The sequence below is a fragment of the Osmia bicornis genome, chromosome 4 (genome assembly GCF_907164935.1).
Source record: "Osmia bicornis bicornis chromosome 4, iOsmBic2.1, whole genome shotgun sequence".
In the NCBI taxonomy this organism is placed as follows: domain Eukaryota; kingdom Metazoa; phylum Arthropoda; class Insecta; order Hymenoptera; family Megachilidae; genus Osmia; species Osmia bicornis.
The window spans coordinates 672,806-691,944 of NC_060219.1; the positions used below are offsets into that span (position 1 = coordinate 672,806).

At 40.5% G+C, this 19,139-nt stretch overlaps 2 protein-coding genes across 2 annotated transcripts; one reads left to right on the plus strand and one right to left on the minus strand.

Moving 5' to 3' along the window:
* The first annotated feature begins 6,708 nt into the window (after window positions 1–6,708).
* Window positions 6,709–7,866, plus strand: LOC114880943 (uncharacterized protein K02A2.6-like). Its single transcript, XM_029197464.1, has one exon. The coding sequence runs from the start codon at window positions 6,709–6,711 to the stop codon at window positions 7,864–7,866; it is 1,158 nt and encodes a 385-aa protein (XP_029053297.1).
* A 6,237-nt stretch (window positions 7,867–14,103) lies between these two features.
* On the minus strand, window positions 14,104–14,739 carry LOC123987740 (homeobox protein 4-like). The gene has a single exon (XM_046285475.1). The coding sequence runs from the start codon at window positions 14,737–14,739 to the stop codon at window positions 14,104–14,106; it is 636 nt and encodes a 211-aa protein (XP_046141431.1).
* Between the last annotated feature and the right edge of the window lie 4,400 nt (window positions 14,740–19,139).

Genomic DNA, 19,139 nt, shown 5'->3' on the forward strand with positions numbered 1-19,139 from the left:
ATTACACTATGTAACCACTCTGGTTATGCACTATGTCGATTAACTACAAAAACACCCACCTCCACACTCCCGGAGAACGGGGGGAAGGGGGAGTCAAAAAATCTTAAATGGCATGTAGGGTTGAGTGACACCTCATTTGAAAAGGCTTTCCGAGACGAAAACAACGCGCAGTCGCCGAGGTCTCTACGATTGTTTTTGGCAGAGTTATGATTACTTGAACATTTCTATTGAGACTTTGCGATAGCGAGGGCCCACGGCGACAACAGAAAAAAGATAACAGTGTAACGGATAACCGCCGGGGGGTTGCCGGCTCAGCCGGTAAGTCCGGGGTTCAGGCGAACGAATGAAATAAAAGTCAGTGGTTTAGGGGGTAAAAGAGTAAATATATTTTCTTAACTCTAGTTAAAGTTACAAGAATACTTAATCCTACGGCCCTGGGTTCCTATCAGTCTAGTGTACTTAAATCTACGGTCCTTATGTCTACGGGTCGGCGCGGTGCTTAAAACTACGGTTACGGCGCGGTACTTACAACTACGGTCCGATCATCGGCGCGGCGCGGTCGCGATCGCGCGACGGGAAGTTGGCCGTCGTTAGCGCTGCGTTTCGGTGCGGCGGGGGTAGCGGGAGGTCAGGGTGATCGGGTGTCCGATGCCTTTATGGGCGGACGGCTGTAAGAACAACCCGTCCTATACCCAGGCAGTTAGGGGACCGTGCTCCGGTGGACGCCGTGGAGACGTAATACGTCCGGGCCGGCGGTCAGGAAGCCGCCGAGAGCGAGCTCTCGGCCGTGGCCAAGGATACAGCGGACTGTATCGGAGGACGGCCGTGAAGACAACCCGTCCTGCCGAACGCTGCTGGAGGATTCGTAGGGAATGCAAAAATGACGTTGATCGTGTCTCTTTGTCGCTTGCCTGACGGTTCGCTTCCGAGTGTCGATCTGGTTTCGGCCGTGTCGCGGCCCGGTATATCAATGCTCGCGAGGCCGGTTGCCTCGCGAGTTCGCGGCACGCGCGGTCGCCACCTATCGGCGGTGTTGGTACTAGCGCGCTGGCGGGGCCCGCGGTTTCGCGGCCTCGGGCTCCTCACAACAGGTTTCATGCGGGCACGCGCATACCTGTGTGTGCGTGTGTGCGTGCGTGCGGCGCGCGTATCCGGCCAACTAACAAGGGAAGGCCGGGACATATGGGACACGGATTTTGATGGGGCTTATGTTGTAGTGTAGTTGTAGTATACCAACATATGTTTTAATGTTGGGTCCAACACACAATCGTTTTCGAAATATTTATAAAAAAAGGTATAGACGCGTTGAAGTACAAGTACTTTAAGATTTGTTACCGTAATAGAAAGTAGCGGTGCTGGTAACGGGCCTGACTCGTAATCGAACGTCCGCAGTTCGATTCCGGATAAAGTCGATTTCTTTTTTTTTTTATTTTAATTTTTACATTCCAATATGTGACAATTATCATAAAAACACATAAAACAATAAAATTCACGGCACCATGCACATCTAATAAAGCTGCCAGTTATCAGCAAGTCATGTCATCATTGTGTCACAAAATTCCACTCTTTTGCTATAATCGTCTTCGGATAGCTCTTGAACTAGATGCATTTTGTAAGGATGATAGTGATGCTTCTTTAAAATTCGATGGACTGATGTGCGAATATCATTTTCTTGAGCTGCTCTTGAGACCGATCTTTTTTCTGTTGTCGCCGTAGGCCCTCGCTATCGCAAAATCTCAATAGAAATGTTCAAGTAATCATAACTCTGTCAAAAAAAATCGTAGAGACCTCGGCGACTGCGTGTTGTTTTCCTCTCGGAAAGCCCTTTCAAATGAGCTGTCACTCAACCCCACATGCCATTTAAGATTTTTGGATCCCCTTCCCCCCGTCACCCCGTCCCCCGCGAGTGTGGAGGTGGGTGTTTTTGTAGTTAAATAATAGATTTTGTGATCCCATTGTATCCCATTGTAAATTATTTAGGTGGCCCTGTATATATTATAAGCCAGGGATTTTTATGCCGCAAGGCTTTTCCCCCTCTGTAGGAAAAAAAGGATATTCCCTCCGGTTTTAATATGAATTGAGCGTTAAATAAACTCGTCTCTATGCCAGGATTCAAAGGTTTAATTTATTCACGAACACCGTAAATCGTTAATCGCGAATCGCGGAACCACGCCGTTACAATATGGTTGTCTCGGAATCTACGTGAATCTATCTGAATCTGCCTCAGACGCGTAACAGACATATGTACATACGCTTAGTGGTGGGAAGGTAAGGGAACTTCGGGAATGTTCCCGAACCCACTAATGTCGCAGTAGTTAAGTGATAGGAACACAGGTAAGTAAATATACAATATTTTTAATTATAAACGTTTAATTTGTCAGTACAGGTCGACAGCTTAGATCGATGGTTCAACGTTGAATGAATTGTCGTCGAGGCGATGGTAAGCTCTTTTTTTCTTTGTCTTATTCTCATCCTCGAGTCGGAATTTTGTTATGTCTGTTGCCACGTCCTGCCTGAGGTGATAAGACTGGGGTTACGTGTAGTCACATAACTCCTCCCTGCCGAAGTTCAATGACGTTCTCGTTATTGATTGTTTGGGTAGGTTGACGTATTTTGCCCTTTTTCCTGTATATGAAGTGGATTAAGAGGCCTATAATGATTAAAGATATAATTGCGACACTGGTTACAGACATATGAAATTCGATTCCAAGCTTTTGAAATGTTGGTACGTTTATTGTAGGTGAAGTTAACGTTTTCAAAGGTTCCAAATTCAATTGATGATTCCTGATGATTAGAGGCAAGATTTCTGGTAGCTTTAGTTCTCCGAGATTTTTATTAAGATACCTTGTACTTGCACATCGTTTCCTTGGACAAAGTATGTTCCCTAGAGGGTGGTTTTTTTTTTTTTTTATTCAATAGTTATCGGATAATTGCATGATATTAATGTCGAGTTGTTAGATAGCGGATATGCCAATACTAGAGGTACATTCGTTGAGATGTGGATTGATCTGATCTCTTCTGCGACAATTCGGTAACATAGATAATCATGATCGTGTATTAGCTGACATTTATGAGAAAATAATTTGACTGTTGTTCCTGTTAATTTCCATGGTGTAGTTCTAATTTCTGTTTGATTGTTATGGCTGATTGTAGCAAGTCTTTGAAATAAGGAGAACTCGATAGGGTTAAGGATCGGAATTTTAAGTGTATAGATAATGGAGTTAGGGACGGTTACGATTGATCCTTCAGTAAATCGAAAATCCAATAAATTATTGTTATATCCGAGAGGACGAACGCGTTCGTATATGCGCGCGAACGTAGGCCATCCGTTGCCGTACGCGGCGCTAGGTTAGCGCAAGTGTGTTTTGTTTTGCGCGAACGAGCAATTCGCACAAGGAAGAGCACATGTACACTGAGTTGCATTGAACTTGTCGCAGTGAAGTTGGCTACACATTCACTAACACATTCACGCCGCGTCGGTGAGTCGATCTCGCCCATCGGCTCACCGACGCGGCGTGAATGTGTCAATGAATTTGTAGCCAACTTCACTGCGACAAGTTCAATGCAACTCAGTGTATATATTGCGATTATATTATTATTGAAAATATATATAGAAGTGATAAGCAAGCATCCGAATTACATCACCTCCATAAACCCTAATCGAGGCGCAATCCACGCACAAACACAAGTTGACGACGAGGATGGGATTTGGTGGAATATTTCAAAAGTAAAGAAAGAAAAATTCAAGAACTACGAAAACACGTGGCAATAGGTTAAGCGTACAGACACGTGAGTACGATTCTACACCATCTTGTTACAAACCGAGAATAATTGTATCACATTAGATGACATTACGACGGCTGAAACGGTCGTACATAGCAATTTTGCAATAGAATCTTTCGATGCAACAACCACCAATTGGAAACGTTGGCTAAAAAGATTCGAAGGGGCTTTTACAGTCTTCAAAATTCCGGATGTACAAAAAGTTGCTTATCTATTGTACTTTATTGGATCAAAATCGTTCGATATCATTTGTGATAAATTAGCGCCTCTCGTTCCATATACACAGACTTACGCTACAATTACGTCACATTTGGAAAAATTTTACGCTCCGGCCCCGTTAGAAATTGTGGAGAATTATCGTTTCCACCAATGGAAACAGGCCGAAGGGGAAAGTATACATCAATTTGTAGCTGCTTTACACAAATTAAGTATCAACTGCAATTTTGGAGGCTACCTGAAGACAGCGTTGCGAAACCAATTCGTTTTCGGACTGGTAAGCAGGCGTACACAAGTGAGGCTACTGGAAACCAAGGAATTATCGTTCGATAAGGCAGTGAAGATTGCTCTTTCAACGGAGTTGACGGAAAGGGACGCAAATCAAATTCAATCAGCGGGATCAGCAACCGTGGAGTACGTGGGCCACAAGGAACCCCCAAGCACCAAGAAGGGCAGGCACTACCAGTACAGGAATCCGAACGCGGCGACGAAATCGATCGCATCTGCGAAAGCAAAGCGATCACCACAAAATACTTATAATAATAATTATTATTATTATCGCGTAAATAACAATGTCTCATATTTTAGATGCGACGGAAAACACTTAGCGTCAAAATGTTCCTTACATAGAGAAATTGGATGTTCAAACTGCGGTGTTAAGGGGCACCTAGCTAAAGTGTGTATGAAAAAGAATAAAGCGTCGGCGAACCGGCTAAGCGAGATCCTCTTGGTCAACACGGAGCATACTAGGCACCGTGAGAGGTATTTTGCACGGGTTCTCGTAGAAGGCACGGAGGTACGTTTTGAAATAGATACCGGAGCGGCGGTAACAATTGTAAGTAAGAGCTTCCTTAAGCGACAGCTTCCAGATGCACGAATTGAAAAGTCAGATCTACAATTGTTCACATATTGTAAAACCACAGTCCCAGTAATGGGCTACATGAAAGTACGAGTACAATATAAAGGAGGGAGCAAATCGTTACACATGTATGTTACAAGTATGAATAGGGAACCACTAATGGGACGCAAGTGGATTCGACAGTTAGCCATACAATTAAATCATACAGTTTTTGTTTTAAGCACGAATAGAGAGTATGGAGTACAGGCCATTTTACAAAGTTACCGAAATAAATTAGATCAGTCATGTTCAAAAATAAAAAAAAATACAGGCGCGGCTCACGTTGAAAGAAACAGCAAAACCGATCTTCTTGAAAGCGAGAAAGGTTCCGTTCAAGCTAATGCCGTTGGTAGAACAAGAGATTAATAGACTAGTAAACGAAGGTATCCTACAGGAGACCAATACATCAGCATGGGCAACGCCTGTCGTGCCCGTGCTAAAGAAAAATAACGCAGTTAGATTGTGTGGCGACTTTAGCGTAATCGTTAACAAACAATTGGTGATAGATGAATACCCTTTGCCAACAATCGATGAATTGTTTAGTACGTTAGCAGGGGGGCAGACATTTTCAAAAATTGACTTGGAAACAAGCATATCTTCAAATGGAAGTCCATCCTTCCTAACGCTAGGATAGGGAAATCCTAACGCTCAATACGCACCATGGACTATTTAAATGTACACGGTTACTCTACGGGATCGCATCAGCACCCGCGATTTGGCAGAGAGAAATTGAAAAGGTATTACAAGGTATCCCCGGGACCTCGGTTTTCTTGGACGATATAAAAATTACAGGGCCCGATGATCAAACGCATCTGGAACGGCTTAACGCGGTTCTTACCTGGTTAGCAGAGTATAATATCCAAATTAACATGGAGAAAAGTGAATTCCTAGTAGAGGGCATACACTATTGTGACCATTACATTAATAGAGACGGTATACATAAAGAAAAACAAAAGATGGAGGTGATCGAGCAAATGCCACAGCCAAGAAACATTTCAGAATTGCGCGCGTTTTTAGGTTTAGTTAATTATTATGGGCGTTTCATTCGGAATTTAAGCACGATACTCACTCCGTTACATACATTGTTAGAAAAGGAAGGCGGAAAAGCCGTACCATTCAAATGGACTCCGTCATGCGAAGCGGCGTTCGTTGCAGCGAAGAGGGCGTTTACGAGTAACGAAGTACTAGCTCATTACGACCCAAAATTGCCATTAATTGTTGCATGCGATGCAAGTAGGTATGGAGTCGGAGCCGTCCTTTCACAAAAATACCCGGACGTATCAGAGCGCGTGATTCAGTATGCTTCGCAGTCACTGTTCCGAACTCAAAGAAAGTACGCACAAATCGATAAGGAAGCGTATGCAATAATTTACGCGTTAAAGAAATTTTACCAATTCCTATACGGCAATCGTTTTACGTTATATATGGATCACAAACCGCTTACGCAAATTCTCTGTCCGAGCAAAGCATTACCGATACAAAATACAATGCGGATGAAACACTATAAGATTTTTCTACAAGCATTCAACTACGACATAAAGTACAAAAATACAAAATTACACAGCAACGCAGTTGCACTGTCGCGGCTACCGATCCGTTCTGAAGATATTCACGATTTCGACGTAGTGAATGACTATGAAATTAAATTAACAGATTCCCTTCCCATTACTTTCAAAGAATAAGCGTTGGAGGCTGCGAAGGATGCGGAATTACCAAAACTAATACACGCGTTACAAGTGGGTAGAAATTTGAAGCCAAGCGAAAGATTTAATGTCCCGCTAACAGAATTCAGTTGCCAGCAGGGCGTACTGATGCGCGACAGTAAAGTGTTAATACCTAAGAAATTACGAAACAGAATTTTGGAAGAGTTGCACGAAGGGCACCTAGGTATTGTTAAAATGAATTCTGTAGCGAGAAGGTACTGTTGGTGGCCGGGCATCGACAGTAACCTCAAGAGGTTAGCTAAAGATTGCAAGAACTGTAATTTAGTCCGGGCTGACCCACCAAAAATACAGGCACAAACGTGGCCACCAGCAGAACGGGTATTCCAAAGGATACATATAAATTATGCAGGACCCTTTAGGGGTCATTATTTCTTTGTCCTGGTGGACGCGTATTCCAAATGGCCAGAATTGTTCATTACAAACGATCTAACAAGTAGCACTACAATTGACAAATGTAGACAAGTTTTTGCAACCTTTGGAATACCCGAAACGATAGTGTCGAACAACGGCAGACATTTCACATCACACGAATTCAGAGAATTTCTTAAATCTAACGGCATTGTACATAAAACTATAACACCTTTTCATCCGGCGACAAACGGACTGGCCGAGAGATGGGTGCAGACCTTTAAACAGATGCTAAATAAAAAATTGCAGGGTACACCAGTAACTAAGAAAGAATTACAGGTAGCAGTGTATCAAATTCTACTGCACTACAGAAACACGCCCCACCAGTCGACAGGCAAGTCGCCGGCTGAAAGGATATTCAATCGCAGACTGCGCACGCGTCTCGATTTATTACGGCCGAAAGAAAACACTGTACGCGGGAACAACATTAATAAGAAACAGGAAACTGTACGAGAATTGCAACTAGGCGATAGGGTAGAATGTCGAAATTACTACGGAAAAGAAAAATGGGCCCTTGGTCGTGTAAAGCAAAAACTCGGACATGTACACTACATAATTCGTTTAGATAACGGTAAAGATTGGAAACGACGCATCAACCAAATTCAAAAAGTAGGAAATGTACCGATACAGGAAAATAATGCAAGCGACATATTAGATTACGGAACGCCAAACGATACAACTGTTAACGTACCTGCCGTAGCCACCGACGAAGCCGATAATAGAGTAAACGTAGAACAGCGTGAAGCCACAGCGGAATTAGACGTGGAAAATACACCGCGTAGATCATCGCGAAATCGAAAATACCCGATGCGATATGGACAGCCGATTCCATGGTAGTAGATAACATAAATACGATAGATATATTATACATTGCTGGTTCCTGGCGTCTGGTTCAGCCGCTTTCCCAAGAATTCATATTTTTCTCGTTTTTTTTCCGAGAAGGAGGAGAGTGTTATATCCGAGAGGGCGGACGGGTTGGTATATGCGCGCGAACGTAGGCCATCCGTTACCGTACGCGGCGCTAGGTTAGCGCCAGTGTGTTTTGTTTTACGCGAACGAGCAATGCACACAAGGAAGAGCACATGTATTGCGATTATATTATTATTGGAAGTATACATAGAAGTGATAAGCAAGCATCCGAATTACATCACCCCCAAAAACCCTAATCGAGGTGCAATCCACGCACAAACACAACAATTATGATAATGTAGCATTAATTCTTTTCGAGAATAAAGTTTTAATAAATGCGCTTTTATATCTGACATTTGTTCATAAGTTAGTATTTCTAGGTCAAACACTTCTCCTGAGAAAACGAACGATCTTTTAATTTTTTCAAGTAAATTTAGAAAATGTTGTTCTTGAGTGACAAGGGTAATAATGGCTTCGAAGAGGTCAAGTCGCGTACTTTGTTTACTTGGAGTGTTTGGAAGATTTTGTAAATTTTTGTTAATCATTTCTGTGTTTCCATTTATGGTATTACTTATCGTATTTATAATGCTTACTGTTTTACTAAGAGTTAATATGTCTTCGTGTTGTTGGCGTTCGAGCGAAGTCAAATAATTTTTTATTTTGTCAAGATCATTAGCATCTGGGTTTCCGAAAATGTACTTGATTACTGTATCCAATCCATTTATTAATCCTCTTTTAACCCTTTCGGTTGCATAAGGATTCGGTTTGCCTGAATAAACTTGAATTTCTGAGCTCCTCCCGTCCAGATAATATGGTATAACTAATGAGGATTTTGTTGCAAGTATGTCTAAGGGACGTTATATTTATGTAAAAATGTAGATAATGATAATTTTCCATAATCCTTCCGATTCCTTGTTGACAGTTGTAATGCGTTGCGTTTGGATCAATTTGGATACTCTTCACGAGTATAACTGAGATCGTCAGGGTCAATATTATTTTCATCCTCCTGCAAAAATAAAGAGACTTTTCTTAATCTTTTGGCATCTCTTAAATTATAGCGGCGTTACTGTCCGTGTATATGGCAGTCTAATGAGGGGCCTTGTTGTTTCTCTACAAGTAACTTTTGATAACGGGGAGCAGTTTTATCGCGTTGTTGTTGATGCGTTTTAACGAACATTTCCCTACTTTCCAACGTTTCACCCAAATTATTAGGTAGATATTGCTTTTCTAGTTGTTTTTGGTATAACTTTTCATAGAACGGTAAAATTTCCTTTTTTCTAATTTCGTTATATTTTTAAATGGTATCACTACCGGGATCTATAATGTATTTATGTAATTCTTTATACGGACCGTATAAGAGAGTAAATGGGGCATAATTTGTTGAGGAGTGAATACTTTAGTTATATATTAGAATAGATGTAATCATGTGATTTTTGGTTATTTCCCTCGGGTTTTGATCTATTAATATACTTAATTTTTCCTTTAAAGTAGAGTGTAATCTTTCTATGGGTCCATTTGACGTATATCTGTTAATGGTTGTTGCGCGCAGAGAATAAATTTTTTTTTTCTCTGGGCTAAATACCGGTGAATTTTAGTAAAGAAAGGAAGGAATTTTAATAAAGTGTGTAGAAAACACTTTTAACGTAAGTAAAGATTTAATCAACAAATAGATAGTGTTCAGTCACTTTACACTTTGATGCCTTTAATTAGTAAAGGCGAACTGAGTTGAACTGGGTACTTGCAATCGAAGTACCGTGCGAATTAGTCGCGTGATCAAAAATGTCAATGTAAACTTGCTTTCGTCGTGAAGAGCGAAAGAGTAGGCCCTATCGTCGCCGCGTCGCGGTTTTTATAAACGCTAGAGCGCTGACAACGCCGAAGGGTTTTCGGCGTTTGGCATAACTGTGCCTATTTTAAATTGTCGCGCGCTTAATCCCGAACAATGGTGGTTTGATGATAATCAATTTTATGAATCCTGCAAAATTCTTTAAATATGGTCGAATTAAATTCGCTACCGTTATCTGTAGTAATCTTATCTGGAAAATTATGATGCGAAGAGAAATGTTGTAATTTATTTAATATAGTGGTGGTATTTCCGTCAGGCAACTGATGAGCTTGAGCGTATTTAGAGAATACTATAATGGTAAGAAATTTTTCCTTATTGAAATGAAAAATGTCCATGTGTATATGTTGAAGGGGTTTATTAGCAATTATAGGTCCGTAAGTTTCTGTCTCGTAGGGCCTTCTTTCATATTTATGCTCAAGACATGTCTCGCACTGATTTATATAATTTTGAATAATTCTATCCATATTAAGTGTATACAGTTTCTTCTTAAAATGTGCTATTGTTTCTTGTATTCCATTAGGGGTTTGGTTATGGTATTTTTCAAGTTCTTTCATAAAGCTATTTCGGTTGACCGAAGGTGTGCAGGTATTTGTCTTGATCAATTTTAATTTCTCGTTGAAATGTTCCTTTAATATCCTGTAAGTAGTAACTCCTAATTCTTCATTTGCAAAATAAATGCCATATTGCTTATCTGGTTTTACGTTTTCATTAAGAAATTTAAGCAATTGCGTTTCTGCGTTTTGCTTATTAATTTTTACTATATATTGTATTTTAAGTTTATCCTTATTCGTTTTTACTTGATAATCGTTGCCTCCTTTGATTATTATACTGTAGTTGAATGCATGAATATTTTTATCTGTTATAGGTAACGGGTCCTCTTCAGCAGTATGGACTGTTGCATCATCTAGCATTTCATCCATTCCTTCGATAGTGAGAGGAGTGTCATCCGGCGCTTGAGGTAACATTGATAGTGAGTCATCTTGCTCTGATTCTTCGACGTTTATTTCTATTCGATTTAAAGCGTCGGCTACATTATTTTCGCAACCCTTTTTGTATTTCACCTCGTAATTGTACTCTCCTAACTTGATATTCTAGCGGATTAGTCGAGAGTTAGGCGTTTTTAAAGACCAGAGCCAAGTAAGCGGCTTATGATCAGTTTCAATAACAAACTTTCTTCCATAAATGTACGGTCGAAAATGTCTATATGGTTCCACTATGGCTAGCAACTCTTTTTCTATTGTAGAGTAATTTTGTTCAGCTGTATTCAGCGTCCTTGAATAGTATGATGTAGGGTGTCCTTGAGATAAGACAGCTCCGATCGCGACGTTCGATGCGTCTGAACTGATGTGAAACTGTTTCTTAAAGTCAGGGTATTTTAATATGGGCGCATTGGTGATTAATTCTTTACATTTATTAAATGATTCGATGAGATCTTTATCCTCGCAATAGATTTTTTCTCCTTTCTTGAGCACTTTCGTGAGGGGCTTGGTTATTTTTGTATAACCTCTAATAAACTTCCGGTAGTAGCCGGTGAATCCTAGAAATGCTTTAATCTCCTTTTGCGTGGTTGGTAAGGGATACTGGGTTCGGTTTAATTCCCTGAGGTGTGATAATATGTCCCAAAAACGGTACTTCTTTACGTAAGAATTCGCTTTTATTCAGTTGTATTTTTAAACCATACGTTCTTAATTCATCAAATATGAGTTTTAGATGCTGTAAATGTTCTTGCAATGATTTTGAAAATATTACAATATCATTCATGTAGACATAAAATAATTTTTAACAAAAAAAACATCCGACTTCGAAATGCACTAAAAAATGTAAAATAATTTCTATTTCATTTATACCAATATTCCATAGCTATTAATAATATCTATTTAATCGTTAAATAGGATACCAAATACATTTCAAAGTTTTCGGAGGCGGCGCAAAATTAAAAACTTTTCCTCTACTAGGAAGATTCTAACTCGGTCGTCGGCAACCTATGATAAATCACCCATTTGATAATTTCAAGTAAACAATATTCAATGGGAATCAACAAACCCATTGCGAATTAACTATACTGCAGTTCACGAGTGACCGCACTTAACTCGCGCAGCTAGGTCTAGGGAGATTTTTAATAGTGCGTGTGATTCCCTTTTACAGCTTGCTTCTTACTTTGCGTTCACATCATTTTTTTTGCGACAAATAATAGGAATTTCATTGTATCGTGAAACTTTACAATATCATCACCGGTTATCAGTTATCGTACGTCATATATTTCTGCCCATCATTTATATGATCGCAAAGTATAATAAGAAGCAATCTGTAGAGGGGAATAACACACGTTATTAAAAATCTCTCTAGACCTAGTGAGCGGCGCGAGTTAAGTATAGTCTCTTGTGAACTGCAGTATAGTGCATGTACATCAGGAGTGCTGCCAATTTCTCATACAATCGTTACAATTACAAATGTTTTCTGCCGTATCTATAACGTTTCGAATATATTTTCTTACGACTTATTAATTACCAAGTTTGCCATACAGCAATCAAATCGTTATTGGCAGCATCGTTTGTTCGGGTATTTTTAATTTTGCGCCGCCTCCGAAAACTTTGAAATGTATTTGGTATCCTATTTAACGATTAAATAGATATTTTTCAGTGCATTTCGAAGTCGGATGTTTTTTTTGTTAAAAATTATTTTATTTCACACTTTTTAGTGGAACCAGTAGTATTTGTAGGATAGTGTAAGGTGATTTTAGATTTCTGTTGCATAGCTAATAACCATAAACCGAAAAAAAATTGACCGAATTTAAGTTGTTAATAAACAACAGATTTCATAAATTTTTGCAAGTGGGATCATCGTGGATATACCTCCTACTAAATGTGAAAGGTTTCATCGCTATCGGTACATTCCCTGCAGCATAAACGCAGGAAGATATAAATGAAGTATTACGTATTTTGCAATAAAAGTCGTTAGGAATGAAAAAATACAAAAATTTTTTTGCAGGACCAATTGGAAGATATACTCTACAAGATGCAAGAAGTTTCGTTCCGATTGGTCTATCCGTCTCACAGTAATCGGCGACCGTACGCCGCGCGTACATGAAATAGTACGTTTTTTTTGCAATAAAAAGCGTTCGGAGTGAAAAAATGTAAAATATTTTTATAACGGGACCAATCGGGAGACATACTCTACCAGATGCAAAAGGTTTCGTTCCGATTGGGCCATCCGTCTCGGCGTAATCGGTGAACATACATAAAAAAAAAAAAATATACACATCGAATTGAGTATCCTCCTCCTTTTCGAAGTCGGATAAAAACAGAATTTGTGCAGATACTTTCTTAAAACTTTATCCATCATCCTCTGGAAAGTGGCAGGGGCATTTTTCAGCCCAAAGGGCATTCGAGAATACTCGTAATGACCATTTTCCACTGTAAAAGCTGTTTTTTCTATGGAATCTTCGCGTACAGGGATCTGATGAAAGCCCTGGGCTAAATCCAATGTACTGAAATAGGCACATTTACCTATGTTTTCTAAGATGTCATCCATCCTCGAGAGTGGGTATTTATCTTCAGTAGTTTTGTCGTTTAACTTGCGGTAGTCAATCACCATTTTCCATTTCTTCTTCCCACTTGCGTCACTCCTTTTCGGTACAATCAAAACAGGCAAAGAATAAGGCGAATTACTAGGACGAACTATTTCGTCTTTTAGTAGCTTTCTTATTTCTTTTTGTATTTCCTGTTTTAAGTGATATGGGTAGCGAAAACTTTTGACGTAAATTGGATATTCGTCTTTTGTTCGGATATTGTGGCTAACTGCATTAGTGGCTGATAATTTCTTATCCTCATTATAAAAGCAGTCTTTATATCGATGGCATAGATTTGTAATTTTATCCCTTTCCTCGCTGTTCATGTGGCTGGTCCTTATCTATGTTATTATTTCTCGATGACGGTTCATTCCAGCGGCCTCGCATTTGACCAGTATATTGTTTAAATAGTTTATTTCAAACTTCATCGTACTAAATATTTGAGTTTTATAGTTTATATTAGCTTCTAATTTTTGCAGATCCTTGTTTCCAATTAAGCAATCATAAGTGGAATGCCATTGTGCTATGAGAAAGGTAATAGGTGTTTCGTCTCCTAATTCACGTAAAATCAGAAAAGTGAGTGCACGTGTACCCTTTGTTACTTTATGTACTGATTTGATTTCGAAATTATATGGGATTTCGGGGTTAATAATTGATGAAGACGCCCCTGAATCAATAAGAATTTTAAGTGGCGGGTCAGTCGTGATAATATGTGGAAGTTCAGGCGAACTTCCAATCGAATTTAGGTTTACTATATCTCTTGATTCATATCGGGGTCCTGTGGAAAATTTTCGTGATTAACTTCTTCCTGATTTTCTAAATTTTGTTGCTGTTCTTCCTGATGATGAAGTTCTTCCGCTACGAAATTCGGAGGTCCTGTGCTTCTGAAGAAGTTATTTGGTCTCGCCATAAAATTATTACTTGGTCGTATAAAATTGTTATTAAGCCTATTGAAGTTATTATTCGGTCTGTTAGTTTTTTTCGTACTAATCGGCATAGGTGTAGGCTGAGAATTTTGATTACTAGGTTGATTATTATTTGGTCTATAATTATTATTGTTTCCAAAATTTATTGGTGCAAATGGTTTCTGTGCAATAGCTGCATGTTGTTGAAACAGGTTCAGGTTTCCAGAAGTTCCATGCGTAAATAGATTGGTATTCCTCGAAATTCCTGCTGTATTGAATATGCTCGTTTTAGATCTATTCTCGCGTTGTTTCATGAAGGTAAGAAAAGCTGCTTGTTGCTCGTGGTTATCGTACTTTCGGCATTTTGTTAGACAATCCTCGATGTCAGTCAATTCAAAATGCGTCAGATGCGAATGATACGGCTGTTTAATTCCGTTAGTAAATACATTTTTCGCAATATTATCATAAAAGTTATTTTTCATAGCAATTATATTGTTATCCTGATTATTTAATTGTATACCTATGGTCTTTTAGCTTATTCAAACGAATTTTGATTTCGTCGGCGTATTCTTCCGAACTAGGATCGCTATATCTATTAATTAAGAGTGTCCTACAGTGGGGCCAGTCTATGGGTTTATTAACAACTTTGATTTGATAAGAGCATACAGCGACTCGTTGATTGCATTGTCATTTGTTGTAAGATTTTCAGAGAATTTGTCACATGTCTAAATAAAATGGGACAGAAGTCTTGTCTCTCCCTCGTACATTGGGATCGTGTCGCGTCATACAGATAATCTCATTTTAAACTGGTCGAATGTAAGTTGAGCCATTACTTCGCTTACACTTATTTATAACGGGTCAGAATTAATGTACGTGATCAATCGTGTTGGATAGGAGCAAAGTAGGAATATAGTATATATATATACAGGGTGTTCCGTAACTTGTGTAACTCTTGGAAACGGGGGGTTGCTGGGGTGATTCTGAACAACATTTTCCTATACCAAAATGTCGTTTGAAGCTTCGATTTTGAGTTATTAAAGAAAAACACTGGCCAATCAGAGCGCGCGCCTGGCGCGCGCTGAGCCTCGGGAGCGTTGGTTTTCAACGGCGCTCGGTCGTGGTTGTGAACAAATGCATTGGCACAGCGTAGGTATCAAGGGAAGAGTGCGACAAATGTTACATCGTCTTAAATGAACAACAATGTGAAATCATTCGTTATTCATGAATAACAAAGACATTTATCGTACTCTTCCCTTGATACCTACGCTGTGCCAATGCATTTGTTCACGACCACGACCGAGCGCCGTTGAAAGCCAACGCCCCCGTGGCTCAGCGCGCGCCCGTCGTGCGCTCTGATTGGCCACAGTTTTTCTTTAATAACTCAAAAACGAAGCTTCAAACGACATTTTGGTAAAGGAAAATGTTGTTCAGAATCACCCCAGCAACCCCCTGTTTCCGAGAGTTACACAAGTTACGGAACACCCTGTATATATACGTATAGATAGTAAATTTCAAAGACTTACTTTTCTGTGTCAGTGCCGAAAGACCGTGTTGACACTGCGATAATGGGGTTGAAACACCGGCTGCTTCCTCGTCAGTGATTTTCGTCACACAATTGGAGAAAAATCCAGATTCGACAGCCTCGCAGTATCCTGTCCGCAGCGCCAGTTAAGTGACAGGAACACAGGTAAGTAAATATACAATATTTTTAATTATACACGTTTACTTTGTCCGTACAAGTCGACAGCTTAGGTCGATGGTTCAACGTTGAATGAATTGTCGCCGAGGCGATGGTAAGCTCTCTTTTCCTTTGTCTTATTCTCATCCTCGAGTCGGAATTTTGTTATGTCTGCTGCAGTGCCACGTCCTGCCTGAGGTGATAAGACTGGGGTTACGTGTTGTCACATAACTCAGTTATACGCTTACATTTCTTTTTTTATGAGCCAATAAAATCAATCGTTTTTGGCTCAATTCTTGTTTGATTTATTTGTCAAGCCACCTTTTCCTAAACCAAATCCCAATACCAATTTGAAAAACGAAATTCCTACATGTTGGAGAGGTTTCGAGGCTACAAATCTGGTTTTTATTACCTTACTTTTTTAGCGAGATATTAGGATCACTTTCAGTTTTTTAAATGGAATGTTTAATATTTTTCCCCAAATTCGGATAAATCATCAAATTTTGCATAAAAAAGTATTACACAAGGTGGGACTTAAAATGAATAATTACTGGGATATTTTCAAATCAAAGGAAATACGCTTACAAGGGGACCGCCAAGGTGAGGACATCGCTTTTGGATCGGCAGTAGGTACAAGTTGTAGTATACATACAGTATTATAAAACCCTCATTGGTTTTGATAGAATGGGCCTTTGTTTTCGAGATATCGCAGTTTAAACAATTCTGTGCATATGGTATTTCAGTTGTGAGAGATGGCTTACAACAGCGGCGCAGTTGGTGAGTGAATAAGGTAACGGACTGGAAGTCTGGAGATTGTGCGTTCAAAACCTCTTTTTGGAGGTTGAAATTTTTCTTCCTTTAAAATGATTTTTTCCATGCAGTTTGTTTTTGATTTTATTCTGTATTAATTTTAAAACAAAGAAATATTAGTAAAAACATTTGTGTATAAAAAGATATTGTATTTCTGATACAGTGTCTTGCTCGCGTCTGGAAGTAATCATCCCCGTGTAACGCTATTTATATTAAAAACAAAAATGCGAAAAGATGTTATGAAACTCACCCGGAGGCGTCAAAGAATACAATAAATAACAGTTACATGGACGACTTCTTAGCGAGTCAGAAAACCGTGCGGGAGGCAGTCGATCTCGTTCGCGACGTAATTGAGGTAAACGCGAGAGCGAATTTCGAAATGCACGGTTGGGCGAAGTAATAAAATTGAAGTTATGCAAAAGGCAATTGGCCAAGGACAATTGGTAAATAGTGGTGATATGCGGTTATGCGATCGAGGGGGAAAGAGGGTACTCGGCCTTTTTTGGGACACGCGAACAGACAATTTAAAGTTTAACGTGGAGTTAACAAACATACCAAAGGAACGTCTCAGTGGTAAGAAAAAACCAACAAAACGCGAATTCCTGCGCGTTATCATGTCGGTGTTTGATCCACTCGCTCCGTTTACTTTAAAATCGAAAATAATAATGCAGGAAGTTTGGCGAAGCGGCGTCGGTTGGGACGAGCAATGGCGGGAGGAAGAACTCGTCGGTTGGTTAAAGTGCATTTCAACGATTAATAAAGTGAAGGAATGCCAAATACCGAGGTGCTACGCGCCGCCCAAAGCCCAAGGTTCAGAAGCACAGCTTCATGTGTTTTGCGACGCGAGTTTGACGGCGTATGCGGCAGCTACTTATTTGCGTTTTGAAAACGGGAAAGACAGGGATACCGCTCGCGTTTCTCTGATCATGGCGAAAAGTAGAGTCGCGCCTTTGAAGCCGTTGTCGATACCACGACTAGAGTTACAGGCAGCCCTGGTGGGAACAAGGCTCGCGCAGTTCGTAGAGAAAGAGCTTGAAATCAAAATTAACCAGCGATTCTTTTGGTCAGATTCGACCACTGTGATTTCGTGGATGAGGGCAGAGCCGCGAACTCGTCACGTTTTTGTAGCAAACCGCTTAGGAGAGATAGGGGAAGCTACGCGAACAACAGAGTGGCGATGGGCACCGTCAGGTCAAAATCCCGCAGACGACGCGACGCGTTTTGAAAATAACTCAGATTTTATAAATCCGCGATGGTTTAACGGCCCAGAATTCCTACAACATCCAGAATCCGAATGGCCTATAGAAAAGGATTTGAACCCGGAGGAATGGACGGCTATCTGATCTTTCGCTACCAATAAGGTTGTTGGGTTGGCGCGGATTGCTTATAACCGCTAGACGAATACGTGCGATTTTCCATCGTTGGAAAGGGGAAGCTAGTACGGAAGGACCGTTGGAAATAGTTCGAGCGAGCGAGCAGTACTGGTACCGCGTAATCCAGAGTGAATACTTCGGGGTCGAGATAAACGCGTTGGAAAAGGGCAACGAGGTGGGTAAAGGAAGTAAAATCACGAATTTAAGCCCATATATAGACGAACATCGAATCTTGAGAGCAAATGGTTGCGTGACAGCGCCCGCCCTTGAAGACTTTAATAATCAGCCGATCATACTCGAAAGCAAACACCCCGCGACTAAATTACTAATAGCGGAGTATCACCGTCGATTTTTTCATGCTAGCAATGACGCAGTAGTAAATGAGTTACGACAAAAGTACCACATCATCGGCCTTCGTCGCGCGTTACGTTCTCTTATAAGCAAGTGTATTGTATGTCGTTTGCGACGAGGTAAGCCGCAAAACCCTTTAATGTCGGCACTACCGGCGGGGCGCGTAGCCTTTAGACAACGACCCTTCACCCATTGCGGAGTAGATTATTTCAGGCCGATGACAGTAAAAATTGGGAGGCGTAGAGAAAAACGTTGGGGAGTATTATTTACATGTCTCACGACTAGAGCAATCCATTTGGAACTTGCACATACGTTAAATGCGAGTTCGGCGATCATGGCAATACAGAGACTGGCCGCGCGGAGAGGCACTCCTCTAGTGATGTATAGCGACAACGGAACCAATTTTCATGGCGCAAATAAGGAGCTGCAAGACGCGATTGCGGATATGGACAAAAACAAAACGGGGGAATACGCATTATCAAGGCGAGTGAAGTGGGTCTTCAACCCACCGGACGCGCCTTATATGGGAGGAGTTTGGGAACGTTTAATTAGGTCGACTAAAACAGCACTGAACGCGGTGTTACGCGATCAGGCACCCGCCGAAGAGGTTTTACACACGCTCATCACAGAAGCCGAACACTCGGTAAACTCTCGACCTCTCTCGCACATA

Bases quoted from the DNA above. Each gene is read 5' to 3' on its own strand.
- LOC114880943 (XM_029197464.1), top strand. From the start codon at position 6,709: ATGCGCGACAGTAAAGTGTTAATACCTAAGAAATTACGAAACAGAATT.
- LOC123987740 (XM_046285475.1), bottom strand. From the start codon at position 14,739: ATGAAAAATAACTTTTATGATAATATTGCGAAAAATGTATTTACTAAC.